Source organism: Ctenopharyngodon idella, chromosome 24, assembly GCF_019924925.1.
Source record: "Ctenopharyngodon idella isolate HZGC_01 chromosome 24, HZGC01, whole genome shotgun sequence".
Lineage (NCBI taxonomy): Eukaryota > Metazoa > Chordata > Actinopteri > Cypriniformes > Xenocyprididae > Ctenopharyngodon > Ctenopharyngodon idella.
Window position 1 is genome coordinate 16,041,772 of NC_067243.1, and position 14,399 is coordinate 16,056,170.

Below are 14,399 nucleotides of genomic sequence, written 5' to 3' on the forward strand. Positions count from 1 at the left end.
AATGATGATTGGCTGAGGAGGACAGAACAACAACGTCATGTTCGTCATTATTTTCCTTAAAAAATGAAAAATTGTAGTTTATGCGATCCAAATTAATCTTCCCTGCTTATTCTTTGGTACTGTCCATTTGCAAAAATATTTTGTGAATTTATTCGAGTTTTCAGTACAACTTTCTGTTAACATTCCAGTAGGCGGGGCCAACGCCTGATTGACAGCCTATTGCCAGACCATATCCATGGGAACAGCGGAGCGTCCTCGACGGCTAGAAAGGTTGGCAGCAAAAGTTGTCGTCTTTAATTTGGACACCGATAGTCTAAATACGAATTTAACACAAGAATGCGCCCGAGGTCAGCTGTGGAAAGTTGGGTTAGTATGAAGACACTTTACTAATATAATTTTTGATAAAAAAAAAAATGGCTAAGTTGAAGTACCAAGGAAATAGATTGGCTTATGACGCTACTGGTCCTTAATAAAAGCTTAATTAAATACTTAATAATTATTTCAAATAATTAAAAAACTTTGTACATTAAAGACTAACATTATAATATATTGTAATAAATATACAGTTAAAAAAAGACAAAGGAAAAAATTTAAAAAAAGGAAACAAACACTATTTAAAAAAAAAAGTTATTTATCACAGAATGTTATATTGGTTGTATTCAGGTGTCACCGTCAGCAGAGATGCCTCAAATCTCTGGCCATATAGATCTGAGGCCTATAACACAAGGCCTCGCCATCATCCCTAGAGCCAAGAGTTCGTCTCGCACTTCTACAGGAGAATTCTCCAGGAGGAACACTCTCAAATCTGACTCTGGCAGGGTTTATGCTGTTTATTTACTTGTTTTTAGTTTGTATTGTCTTGGTAATGATGGAAAAGCATTTTTATTAAGGAGATTTTCTTCTTTTTTACAGCCTCCTCAGTGCAGTCAGTGGCAGATGAGAACCTTTCTTTGGTGGACATTGAGAACGTACTCTTGGAGAGAGTTAAGGACAGAAAAGATGACTTGAAGGTTGCTTTTGAAGCCTTTGACCAAGAAGGCAACAAAACTGTCACCAAAGGAGAGTTCAGACGTGTCATTGAGGGCTTTCTTGTTCCGCTCACCGAGTCTCAGTTTGAGGGTCTGTTGGCTGAGGTGTGTTCATTTAGTCGCCACTTTCAGTGCACTTGTTGTTATCTTGTGAGATTAAGGCAGTGATTTTTCATCTTAAATGTTTCATATTCTCACTAAATAAAATATTTATATTAGCTTGGCGTAAGAGAAAATGGAACAATTCCCTATACGGAGTTTCTCAGAAGATACTGCAAGGTTTCATCTGCTGTGGGCAGGTAATTTATGCTTTTGTAGATATTTTCTCAATTATTATATTTCCTTAATTTATACACTATCTTTTTAAAAGTTTTAAAAGTATTTTATGCCCTCCAAGGCTGCATTTATTTGATAAAAAATGCAGTAATATTGTGATATATTACAATTTAAAATAATTTTAGTCTTCAGTGTCACATGATCCTTCAGAAATCACTCTACTATGCTGATTTGATGCTCAAGTAACATTTCGTATTATTATCAATGTTGTGGGTTTGTGAAAATCACAATCCTTTTTTTTTTTAAGGATTTTTTTAATGAATAGAAACAACATTTATTTGAAATAGAAATCTTTTGTCACTTTTGATCAATTAAATGTGTCCTTGCTGAATAAATCTATTAATTTCTTTTTTCAAAAAAAATCAAACTGACCCCAAATTTTGTATAATATTTCTTTACACATACAATTTATAATCTCTTAACAGAATCTCATCCAGGAGTGGAAGTTACAGAAACTTGTCTCTTGGAGAACTACAGTTTCGTCTGAAAGATAGGGTATGGGCGATAAGGTATGAATTTTATATACATATTTACCTGTAGATGTTAGTGTGTAATATCCATGATTCCCATCATTTCAGATTGGAAGCAATTTGAAAAACATCACCAGGGCTTTTCGGCTGTTTGACTACAACAGTGATGGGCAGATACAGCAACATGAGCTGCGTAAAGTGCTAGAGGGATACTGCTTTCCCATGAGTCAGCTGGAATTCCACAGGTCCTGGTTTTTCCATTTAATGGAACTCTCTTGATGTGTTATTGTTTTTCCCAGAATGATAAGTGTTTTGTGTCGATGTCTTTTCCTACAGACTATGGTCACATTACAGCGTGAATAATGCTGACACAATATCTTACAAGGAATTTCTTGAGCAGCTTGGTGTTGATTGTGAAAACTATAGAAAAATTGCACCAGATTCTATACAACTAGGTACAGTTATGCAAAATAAATGATGTAATATAAAAATATAATGAAGTAATAATTAGTTTTGGCAAACCAGAATAAAATGTATGCTTATATTTATGCAATATATGTAAATTGTTTCTCTGATTTACGACCGTTTTCAGCACTGAATTGGGATGCTGTCAGTCATACCACAACAAGACCTAAAAGTAAGACAAGCGTAAGGGCTTTTTCAGGCAAATCCAGGGACACCTTGGATGAAGTCCAGACCAGGTTTTTGAGCAAAGTGAGTATAACCGATTATTTTTCATCTCATATATATGAGCATTTCATTAAACACAGTTTTCTACTTGGCAATTTACAGATCAAGAAAAGTCACAGCCTTGTTGAAAAAGCTCTGCAGGCATTTGACGTCACTGACAGTGGGTTTGTCTCCCAAGAGAATCTCAGATCTGTCCTTAGTAATTTCCTCTTTCCCATGGATGATAACATCTTCAGGGAGTTATTAAACAGGTATGAGATTTTAAAATATTGTTTATGTACTTACCTGATTGCAGTTGTTAAATTCATCTAGTGATCATTTATTGTCACAGATTTGGTGTGAGCAATACAGAGCCTGTGCAATGGAGAATATTTCTTGGATTGTTCAAAGATGACATAACTGCAAAGTAAGTTGGCCATACATTTTGGGTCCTGTAAATCAATATTATTTCTAACACACTGATGCAGTATGTTGAAGATAATATATATAATGCAGATATTTTTTAATGTCTCAATCAGGAAAGATTCTGCTCCAGCAACTCCAGAAACATGCAGTATTGAAGCAATTTTAGCAAGACTACGTCAACATGAACTTAATCAGCCTCTTCTGACAGAAGCCTTTCTGGACTTCGATAAAGTATGTTTTGAGATTCAGAAAAACTTGATAAATCGAATTGTGCCCTTTAAATCACAATTATTCATAATAATGATCATTGTTTCTGCAGAACAGAACAGGGTTTATCAGTAGAGATGAACTATGCAGGGCTCTGGAGAGTCTGAATTTAAATCTGACCGTTGAGCAGTTCACAGCTCTTGCTGATGTCTTCGATGTGGATCATACAGATGTCATAAATTACCAACAATTCCTGGACTTCCTCCATCACCAAAGGCCAATCGTGGTATTATAACATTTGGCATTATTTTTAGGACAATTAAGCTCAATTTACCCAATTTTTATATATATATATATATATATATATATATATATATATATATGTGATTATATCTGATTGTATATAAATGTCTGATTACTGTAAGATAAAAACATGAAGATGCAATTTTTTAAACTCCCATAGATTATTTTTTAAAAATGTATTACAAAACAATATTTTACCGCAGTAAAACGACACAATGAAAACTTGAAACGTTACAATGAGAATCATTGCAAAATACTGAGAAAAACATTACTGTAATGAGGATTGGTGGGTACAGTGGGTACTAATATGTCCTAATGAATAAAAAGTGTCCAAAATAGGACATTTGTTTTTCTTTATGCAAAATATCTTATTACTTTCCTTGACAGGTTTTAAAAGATTCTCCTATATCCTCCTGACAACCAAAAAAAAGTTTTGTGAATTTAGTATTTTTTTAATGTTATTACATTGTTTAGAGCATAAGAAAAAAATGGAAAAATAACATTTTTGAAAAATGATATTTTATTCATATGTTATGCTATGTCCGCTGTAGTGGACATCAGGACTCAGTTTTAAAAAAATAAAATAAGACATGAATAGACATGAAAAGGCAAAAACAATGGGATTTTTTTTAATCACCAATCAATTTTTAGGTTTTTTATACCAAACTTTGTATAAAGATGATTCTCAACTATGTTATGAAAGATATAACAGACTGATTTGATATACCATTTTCCTTTATGCAATATGTGTGTAAAATGGTCATAAATATTTATTTTTCCATTATATACACAATGTATCTACATGCTGTATGTAATTTGCATATTAATGTGTTCTTGGAGCAACATGTAATGAAAAAAGAAGTGTATTAATGGCAGTAATAATTGGCAAGATTTTCATAATAATATTTCATAGGAATATTGATATATAATTTCTTTCCGTATTCACTTGTTGCGTCTGCCAAAATGCCTGATGAACATGATTTAAGTCCTGGTGTCCACTGCAGTGGACATGTATGAAATCAATGTCCTATTTCGTAACAAAGTCGTATTTTGATTTGAAACCCCATAACATTTTCCTGAGATGTTGATTTATGACAAACAATTTGAAAATTAGTCAGATGTAAATGATGATAACAAAATATTATCATATTTCCATAAGGGTGTCCAATTTGATCACTAAATTAATGTCAGCAATTTTTACAGACCAAGGAGAGGGGGTGGTCATGGTGAAACCTGCGAACATTTGGTTATCCTTTACAGGACATCTAGACTTAAAACTGTGACACATAAGGTCTCAGAGAAATTCACTAAAATATAATGTCCAAAACTTCATAGCTGGTAGTTAGGAGGATAAAGAGGTTATTCGCACATTTAAAATGAATCTAAAAAAACCCTGTTCCGTGCATTAATTCCAGCAGACACCAAAGCTCAATAAAAAGGCTCCAGCATGGGTAAATACATTGCCTTCCACAGCAACAACAACATTAAACGCAGTAAGTAACCTGCACAGTAATTTTACTGTATTTTTTTTTTTTTGGTGTGTGTGTGTGTGTATAAAGCTGCCTTATTCACCGCCAGTATATCTAAGAAAAAATGAATCACTTGCCAATACTAGTTCTTTCACATACGTGAATTCTACAGGTGGAAGTGATTTTGATGGAGAAGCTCTCTGAGAACTATGACATGCTGATCGAATCCATCACCAACACAACCCAAAACCAGAGTGACATCATCCCACTAGAAGATCTTAGGAGGCTGATCCAACAATACGGACTACCGCTGTCTGAACACCACTTCAGCAAGTGAGTCTTACTTCTCTGCCCTCAGCCTTACCTCTCGATACTGACTAATGTCCCCTATTTGCTTTCAAGGCTCTGCAAACCATTTTTGGAGGGTGGAGGTGTGAACTTCAAGCTGTTCTTAACAAGCTTGGGTGTTCCAGAGAAGAATGAGGGCATCAATATCATTGAGAGGTCTGTATAGTTAATGAACACAAGAAGTGATATGCAACACCCTGCCCTGATGAGGAATCACATTGGATAAATGTTTTTTTGGTATACTACAGGAAGGAAAAGGAGCATGAGGCCTGCATGTTGAACATAAAAGCACAAGCAGTAAAAGATGTTGTCCTAAAGAAACTCAAGGACAGGCTTCAGAGGCATGGGATGACCCTTCACGACTATCTGATATCCACCAGGAAAAGCTCAACAGCAGCGCTCACTCTGAGAGATTTCTGTAAGGTATGGCCTGAGATCTGCTCACACTTTTTGTTTATATTTTGGTTTTTACATGACAACACAATGTTTTTTACAAGACAGAAACTCATTACCGGTACTATAATTTTGACATTCATTCAGTGTCTTAAACACTGAGATCTTTACATTGATTCATGTCACTCTTTCTTTTAGATTCTGGATGATTGTGGTATTTTCCTGGAAGGACTCAAGTTTCAGATGCTTATTGAGTCTCTTGGTTTTAATTTGGGTCCGATTTCTGTTACTTACTTTGTGGCCAAATTTGAAGGTTTGATATTTCACAACACAATCTGTTTTCTTAAAGGGTTAGTTCACCCAAAAATTTAAATTCTGTTAAAATTAAAATTAAAATTCTGACATTAATCACTCACCCTCATGTCGTTCCAAACCCATAAGACCTTCGTTCATCTTCGGAACACAAATTAAGATATTTTTGCGCAAAAACAAGACAAAAAAAAACGTCTTTATTCAACAATTTCTTCTCTTCCGTCAGTCTCCTACGCAGTTGACATAATAAACACAGTGCAGCACTTCCGGGTTCTACGTCAGAAAGCCGGCTCAGTATTGCCTGATGCTGTTCACGTGAGCACCACGACGCATGCTTTTGATGCTGATGCAGGAGCTGGCCAATAATGAGTCGGCGCTCTGACATAGAAATTAATGACATAATTAATGACATAATTTTCATTTTTGGGTGAACTAATCGTTTAACACAAACATATGGCACAAACTGGCAAACCATAATTTTTCTATTTTTTTTTTTTACCACAGAAGTAACAATACCAGAAAAGGACAAAGATAGACAGACAAAAAATCTGCAAACTTCCACTCTTTTGACTGCAGAGGATTGTCTAGGTCAACTTAAGAAGAGAATCGAGGAATATCATGGGGTATTTTTACTTATTTATTAAATAAACTTTTTTCTTGTAAAGTAAAATAATTGTAAAGCGCACACATACAGTATATGTACATATATATGTATACATATATGTAATGCAATGAATTTCATTTAAAAAAAGAAGTGTCTTAATACATTTTAGGCCACTGTATATTTACTCCTTCTCATGGTAAAAAAAACACACTTTTAGCAGAATATGTCCCACTGCTTTAGACATTTTTACCTCGCTCTTGTTTGCAGGATGCTCTGACTGCTTTCCGTCTCATGGACAAGAACCGAGATGGTTTAGTTAATCGGATTGACTTCAGGAGTCTGTTTGACAGCCTGATGTTTGTAACCCAAGAGCGAGAATATCAGAGATTGCTCGACCTGTTGGGCCTTACGCCTGGCGCCACACTCAACTACACTGACTTCTACAAAAAAGTCCTCTCTAGTGGCAAGGTGAAATCACGTCACCATGATAACACCTTGTAAGAACCTTTTACTTCTCTGGAATTAATCGTTATATTTATCTTAGCTGTTTTTGTAAAGCTAACAGCTCAGAATTCATGTTTTTTTCAGAGGAGATGGGTGTCTTGACATTGCATGTGACCAAGTTCATGACTATCTAGCAGCCATTGCGCACAAGAGATCTTCAGAGCTCTCAAAGGTAATTGCCATCCAGTCCTGCTCACTAAAAGGGCACCCTTTTTGTGCTATATAGCAGTTGTCTTGGACGTACACTGACACCTAGTGGCCTGGATATAACAATGCAAAAATATAGCTTTCAATGTGTAGAAAGTTTAGAAATCAGTGTAGAAATGCATTATTTGCAGTCAGTCATGTTTATAGCAAGATATGTTTGTTTTTAGCAAGATAAACTGAGCAGTATTTGACTGATCATGTGAATTCAAAATGGCGGCTCCCATGCGGAGACCCCTCCATGTAAAAACGTTGTAATGAGGAAATAATGAATGAGTGCTCTTTTAAACTAAACTTTCCACTTAATAATTGTGTTGACAGGCCTTTTGCCAGTTAGGTGACGATGGTGAAAGCATCATGACCAAAAATGATCTGAAGCAGCTACTTTTTAAATACTCCATGCCCATCACACCAAATGAGTTTGAAAAACTCTGGTGCAGGTAAGCAACTTAATTTCATTTACATTATATTTCACTTTAATATGTGTGTGCGAGTTCCTCAGTGCATTTAACAGCTGATCCAGAATTAGTATTAGCATGGCATTTAACTAAAATACATACGTATATCGCAAGAATTTCAGATGTCTGAAAACTAAAACACTCTTACACAGATATGATGAGGAGGGGAAGGGCTTCCTCACTCAGACAGCGTTTTTAAGAAAGCTTAAAGCCACATCAGATGAAGACAGTCAGTCGAACGCTTTACAGGAACAGCTAACAGAGAGGGTGATTTCCATAACCCCTGATCTAGAGGTTATGCTACAAAATCTTAGGTGAGAATTGTCTCTATCAAATCATAATATACACATGACAAATGTAATGGTGGATGAAAACATTCTGTTCATATATATAGTGTTACATGAATCTATTTGTGTTTGAAGGAAGTGGATCGGGAGTGACTTTGAGACTGTGAGCGGAAGCCTTGTGGTTCTGGATAAAAACAAAGATGGTTACGTGACTGTGACAGACCTGCTCGCTCTCCTGCGCAGACATGGCTTTCAGCTAACAGAAACACAGCTCACATGTCTACTGAACCTGTAACTCACCATTACAGACAAGTTCTTGTTCATTTACAAAAATGTGGTAGTGTTGTCAGCCACTGCATTATTCTTCTTTTCTGTTTACTTTTCAGCCTTGGCTTTGATGCTTGTCTGAAGGAGCTGCCGTACCTTGATTTCCTAAAACATCTCGCTGGACCTCCAGTCTTGAGTGGGACTGCAGTTGACCCTCCTCAAAGCCCGCCTATGGGTTCTCCAGAACCAGTGGAGGATGTTGAGGAGCTGAGCCCAGAAAGAGCCATACAGAGAGTCAAGGAGCTGATTACTGCTTCCTCAGATACTTTCTACAAGGTATTTATATAATATATTAAAGGATTAGTTCACTTTCAAATGAAAATTACCCAAAGCTTTACTCACCCTCAAGCCATCCTAGGTGTATATGACTTTCTTCTTTCTGATGAACACAATCAGAGTTATATTAATAAATATCCTGACGCATCCAAGCTTTAAAATGGCAGTGAACGAGACCAACGAGTATGAAGCTGAAGAAAGTGCTTCCATCCATCATAAACATATTCCACACGGCTCCGGGGGGTTAATAAAGGTATAGCGATGCATTTGTGTAAGAAAAATATCCATATTTAACAAGGTATAAAGTAAAATAGACCGTATTCTACTTACGACTCAAACCTGAACTAAAATTAAACAATTACAAATATTAAAAACTATAATAGTATCTCAATGATACTAAAATGATACCAAATCAGCATATTAGAGTGATTTCTGAATGATCATGTGACACTGAAGACTGGAGTAATAATGATAAAAATTCTGCTTTTATTTTAAAAAATAGTAAAATAGAAAACAGTTATTTTACATTGTAATAATATTTCACAATATTATTGTTTTACTGAATTTTTAATCTAATAAATGCAGCTTTGATGACCATAAGAGACTTATTTCAAAAACACTGATAAATCTTACTAATCCCAAATGTTAAACTTTTTAAAATAAATAAAAAAACTGCTCCTGTGTTTTGCTTTTCTAGGCCTTCTCTGCATTTGATAAGACTGGAGATGGTATGATAACACAAACAGAGTTTCGGCAAGTGCTGGACCACTTTTGCATGCGTCTCTCAGATGTGCAGTTCAGGAAGTTGCTGTCTGAGATGAGATTAAGTGAAGGAGAGGAGATTATGATTGACTGGAAGGAATTCCTCCAAGTCTTCAACCTCCACACTCAAGAGGTCAGACATTTTTTTGGTATCATCATAATGTAGAATGGTTGAATGGTGTACAGTATATTAAAATGGCTATTTCTTAAATCTAACAGACAGCAGATGAATGGCTGAAGAAAATCCATAAGATGCGTTTTCCTAATCAGACCCGACCTTTAGTCATCTCTGACATTTTGAGGCGGGTACAGGAGGTTGTGTCGGCCCGCATGTACACTATAACAAAGGAGATGGTAGACCTCGACTACGCCAATATAAACACAATCTCCAAAATGGACTTTAAGACCATTTGTGATCGTCACTTCATGAGGCTTACTGACGACCAGGTAATTTACAGTACACTATTAAAAATAAAGCTTCCAAGAGGAGTTTTTCACAGTAATGCCATAGAAGAACCAGTTTGGGTTCCCCAAAGAACTTTTCAGTGAAAAAGTTCCTTCAATTGCTTGAAACACATTCAACTCTTTCAGTTTCAAAACCTGTGGAAAATGCTACCAGTTAATGGCTTTGGAAATCTGGAATATCGAGAGTTCCTGAAAAAGTTCAGTGGAGAACAGAAAGGCCTGGAAAAGGTTGCTAAATCATTACCAGGTTCAGCAAGATCATCACTGGAGAGACCAGCATCCCTCAGACGCCCCAAAACCGCACCGTGCACCTTTACACGCTCTACGGTACAGTGCATTACTTGCTTCATTTGCTAATTTTGGTTGTTTCCTCTTTCCAAGTGTCTCCAGTGTCATTTGTATCTCACAGTCATCAGTCTCAGAGCGGGTTCAGAGGCCCTCCACGGCAGGCAGAGGGTCCACGCCACTGCTGAACTGTGAGGATGTGGAGATGAAGGTGCGTTCCAGGATCCAGGACTGCTGGAGGCACATCCAGAGGAGATGCAGGCAGGCGGACCCTGAGAGAACGGGGGAGATAGATGTGGATAAATTCCTAGGTATATATTATTTATATCCTAGGCCAGATTTATTTCCATTTATCAGTCACAGCACATTTCAACCATAAAATACAGGGTTCCTACAGTCATAAAAAAAAAAACCATTTTGTAGATAGGTCTGAAAAATTTATTATTGAATTATAATGATTTTATAAATTTAAATAAAATATTATTAGATAATTTGTATACCTTTTGTAATATAACAGTGTATATATATATATATATATATATATATATATATATATATATATATATATAAAATTTCATAATATATATTATATATTTGTCATATATATAAAATTTCATAATATATATATATATATATATATATATAATTTGTATAATTATTATACAAATTATATTGTTGAAAAATCTACAGAAAAATCATGGTAAAGTCATGGAATTATTTATTTTTTTCTGATTTTTTTTCTGAAACAAAATATAATATAATTTGTATATATTTTTTATATAACAATGTACAATTATATATTATAAATATATAATGCATATATATGCATTTTATATATATATAGGTGTGTGTGTGTTTGTGAATAAATAAATGCATTTAAAATAATTTTAAATGCATTTATTCTGAATGATTTATTAGTGAATACATCTGAATTATAATAATTTTTATATAATTCTAAATAACAAAAAATAAATATAATTTTTATGTATTTTATTTAAAATCTTATGAAATTATATATTTTTTATTTTATGAATAATTTATAATCTCTCTCTCTATAAATATATATACATATATATATATATATATGCAAACACTTTTTAATATATTATGTATAATTTGTTTAATTTTTATAAAAATTCACGTCAAACTAACCCCTAATAACAATAAATTGCAAATGACAATGGAAACACATTTCATATATACTTTTGGTAACACTTTACAATAAGGTTCATTAGTTAAACATTAGTTAATGTATTAACTAACATGAACTAACCATGAGCAATACATTTGTTACTGTATTTACTAATCTTTGTTAACATTACTTAATGAAAATACAGTTGTTCATTGTTTGTTCATGTTAGTTCACAGTGCATTAACTAATGTTAACAAGATTTTAATAATGTATTAGTAAATGTTGAAATTAACATTAACAAAGATTAATAAATGCAGTAGAAGTGCAGTTCATTATGTAGTTAACTAATGTTAACTAATGAACCTTATTGTAAAGTGTTACCATACTTTTTTGTGCAGTAATTGTAGTTTCTTAGTTTATATGTTTTATTATATTACCATATGATTGTCATAATGTTGTTTGGAAATAGTGAATTTGAACTGATGCTTTGCAGAGATACTCCAGGGCCTCCATATTGATCTGAGTCCACCTGAGTTTAAGCAGCTGGCTGTCAAATATGACATTAAAAACAGCGGACGTCTCTCTTACCCGGACTTTCTGCGACACTTTGTGCTCACGTTCAGCCCTCAGGTCAACACTTCATCCTCCAGACTCAAACTGCAGCTCCCCACGACACCAGTGAGTTCACTGCAATTACAGCCTGCTGTCATTTTGAGCAGTTATAGGCCAGTATAGTCAGGGCTCGATTTGAGGGGGGATGCGGGGGGTGGCACCCCCCTTGTTGAAAAAAAATGACAAAAAGCATCCCCTCTGTAAAGCAACCCCTTTAGATTAACAGTGTTAATAAATACTAAAAACAGAAAAGCTTTTTCCATAACACTATTTTACAGTGTCCTTGTTACACATATTACATGTAGATACTGTAATAATAACTATAAATTATGCATAATTACATTCAACTAACCTTAAACCAAACCCTAATCCTAAACATAAGCCTATAGTAAGTATGTGTAGATAATACAAAAATACTAAACAAAAAAAACATTTTTTGCAGTGTAATATATTTACATTACAAACCCTGTTACTGCAATATGAGCTCATGCTATATTGCAGAAATCTGTTGTAAGATTTAAAAAACCAAAATTACTAGTGACATAAAAGTGTCATCCCGCAATGCATGCAATAGTACAAAACTCCCAGCATGCATCACAGCATGAATAAATTATGCAACTGAATTGTCCTATTATTTTCTTTAATTCTAGCTATTTGCTTTTATTTTTTGCTGTGGTTTTTGTTCTGTCCTTTAGTAGCTTTTTGTGATGTCCAGAGTTGATCTGATTGTCTGAATATTTTGTTGTCACTATTGATGAGATTCATACACTGATTGCTCATATCAGTGTTTGTCATTGTAGTTTATTATTTTCTGTTCATGTTATTTTTTCAATCTTCTAACTGATTTCTGCAATACAGTATGCTCTTATGTTTCAGTAAAACAGGGTTTGTAATTTAAATGTATTAAGGGCAAAACACATTTAAAGGCATGATATTAGTGATTCATGTTATTTCACAATGATTATTATAGGAGGAACATATTATAAGAGTTAAGAGCCCAACTAATGGAAACACCAATCACCATTATGGTGACTACAAATGAAACAAACATGAGCGTTAAACTTCTGTAGATGAATGACAGAAATAAAGTCAATCTGGTTAGTAATATGTGAAGCTGTAATGCTGTTTGTGGAGTTGTTTAATCCTCCTCTGCTGAGATCTGGACAGATATGGGACCTCATTTATAAAATGTTGTGCAGAAACTGTCCTAAATTTCTCAGATGTGCGTATGTGTGATTCATAGAATAAACGTACACACAGAAAACGAGCGTACACCTCTCTTTCAGATGTGTAATCTATAAATCGTAAATGATCTTGAACTTGCACGCAGCTGAATGGTTTCAGTTTTCCGTGTTGTAAACCACACCTAATTAATGTCATTTACATATAAAAGATCACCAGTCATCGTCCAAATCCTTTAATCTAGAATGGCGAGCTGCAAGAATAGCATAGATTTCCAAAAACCTGCAGTAATCTGACAAGGAAAAGTGCATAAGTCTGCTCAGACCCTGACGTGGTGGCCCAGATCATCATACCACGCGTGGCAGATGTGGGCCGGATTTGGGCCGGCACAAAATGGGGAGTGTCATTTGGAACTCATTTATAGAGTTATTTTTATTAAAAATATATGTTGACAATGATTAAACACTTCAGTGCCCTCCAAAGGCACCATTTTAGGTAGCCTATATAAAGGGATGGATTGTGTGTGTGAAATAATTTAATGAATAATGCCTATTTTACTACTCTTTAAACCAATAAATAAAAATGTTTAAGGCACAGTAGCCCCCCCTTGCCGATGACCACACCATCCCCCTTGATTTTTTTTTTTTTTTTTTTTACAATTCAGCCTCTGAGTATAGTTCATTCACCATTTTCTGACTTCCTCCTTTAGATGAGTCCCGGTCCACTTAGTGGACAGTGTGTTGAAGCCATGCTGAGAATTTCCAGGCCTATCCAGCTCTTCTGGAGGCAGATGAGGCAAAAATTCACCTCTTTTGACAAAGAACGCACTGGAAAGATCTCTCTTCAGGACTTCAGAAAGGTACAAGGCACTATTTTATACTAAAAAGACGCTTTCAGTTCACATCCTGTATTTAATCATGCAACTTTTTGGATTTTTTTTTTTTTTTTTAGGTTCTGAGACAGTACAGCGTGAATCTGTCAGAGGAAGAATTCTTTCATTTCACATCTTTTTTTGACAGTAACCTCTCAGGGAGGATTTCATACAATGATTTTCTGCGCATTTTCCTAAAATGATTGCAGTTTCCTTTGTTTATTAGTTTCGAGTGTCATATTGCACTGCTTTAGCTACACTGATGTCACAAATGTTTTCATAAAAAAATAAACAATATTCTGATCCTATATTTCTGTTGTTTTTATTCCTAATTATGGTATATTTTATGTATTTTAAGAGAATTGTTATATTTGATCATTATTAAAAAACAATGTGCTTTAAAAACACAATCATTGTTTTCAAGATCACTAATGTTTTGACAAGAAAATCACTAGCAATGTCCTCACCA

General features: G+C 34.6%; 1 protein-coding gene across 1 annotated transcript; it reads left to right on the forward strand.

Moving 5' to 3' along the window:
- The first annotated feature begins 221 nt into the window (after nucleotides 1–221).
- Nucleotides 222–14,238, forward strand: efcab6 (EF-hand calcium binding domain 6). The gene is made up of 31 exons (XM_051884172.1): nucleotides 222–366; nucleotides 664–814; nucleotides 913–1,133; nucleotides 1,248–1,327; nucleotides 1,790–1,859; nucleotides 1,943–2,079; nucleotides 2,171–2,289; nucleotides 2,427–2,548; nucleotides 2,627–2,775; nucleotides 2,856–2,930; nucleotides 3,043–3,160; nucleotides 3,249–3,422; nucleotides 4,855–4,932; nucleotides 5,081–5,241; nucleotides 5,311–5,412; nucleotides 5,505–5,679; nucleotides 5,848–5,962; nucleotides 6,466–6,584; nucleotides 6,833–7,062; nucleotides 7,154–7,241; nucleotides 7,595–7,713; nucleotides 7,884–8,045; nucleotides 8,154–8,309; nucleotides 8,405–8,621; nucleotides 9,319–9,516; nucleotides 9,603–9,830; nucleotides 9,975–10,175; nucleotides 10,258–10,444; nucleotides 11,759–11,943; nucleotides 13,769–13,918; nucleotides 14,011–14,238. Exons 1-31 carry the CDS (start codon nucleotides 337–339, stop codon nucleotides 14,131–14,133), a joined length of 4,440 nt encoding a protein of 1,479 aa, XP_051740132.1. The 5' UTR covers nucleotides 222–336; the 3' UTR covers nucleotides 14,134–14,238.
- Nucleotides 14,239–14,399: the final 161 nt, after the last annotated feature.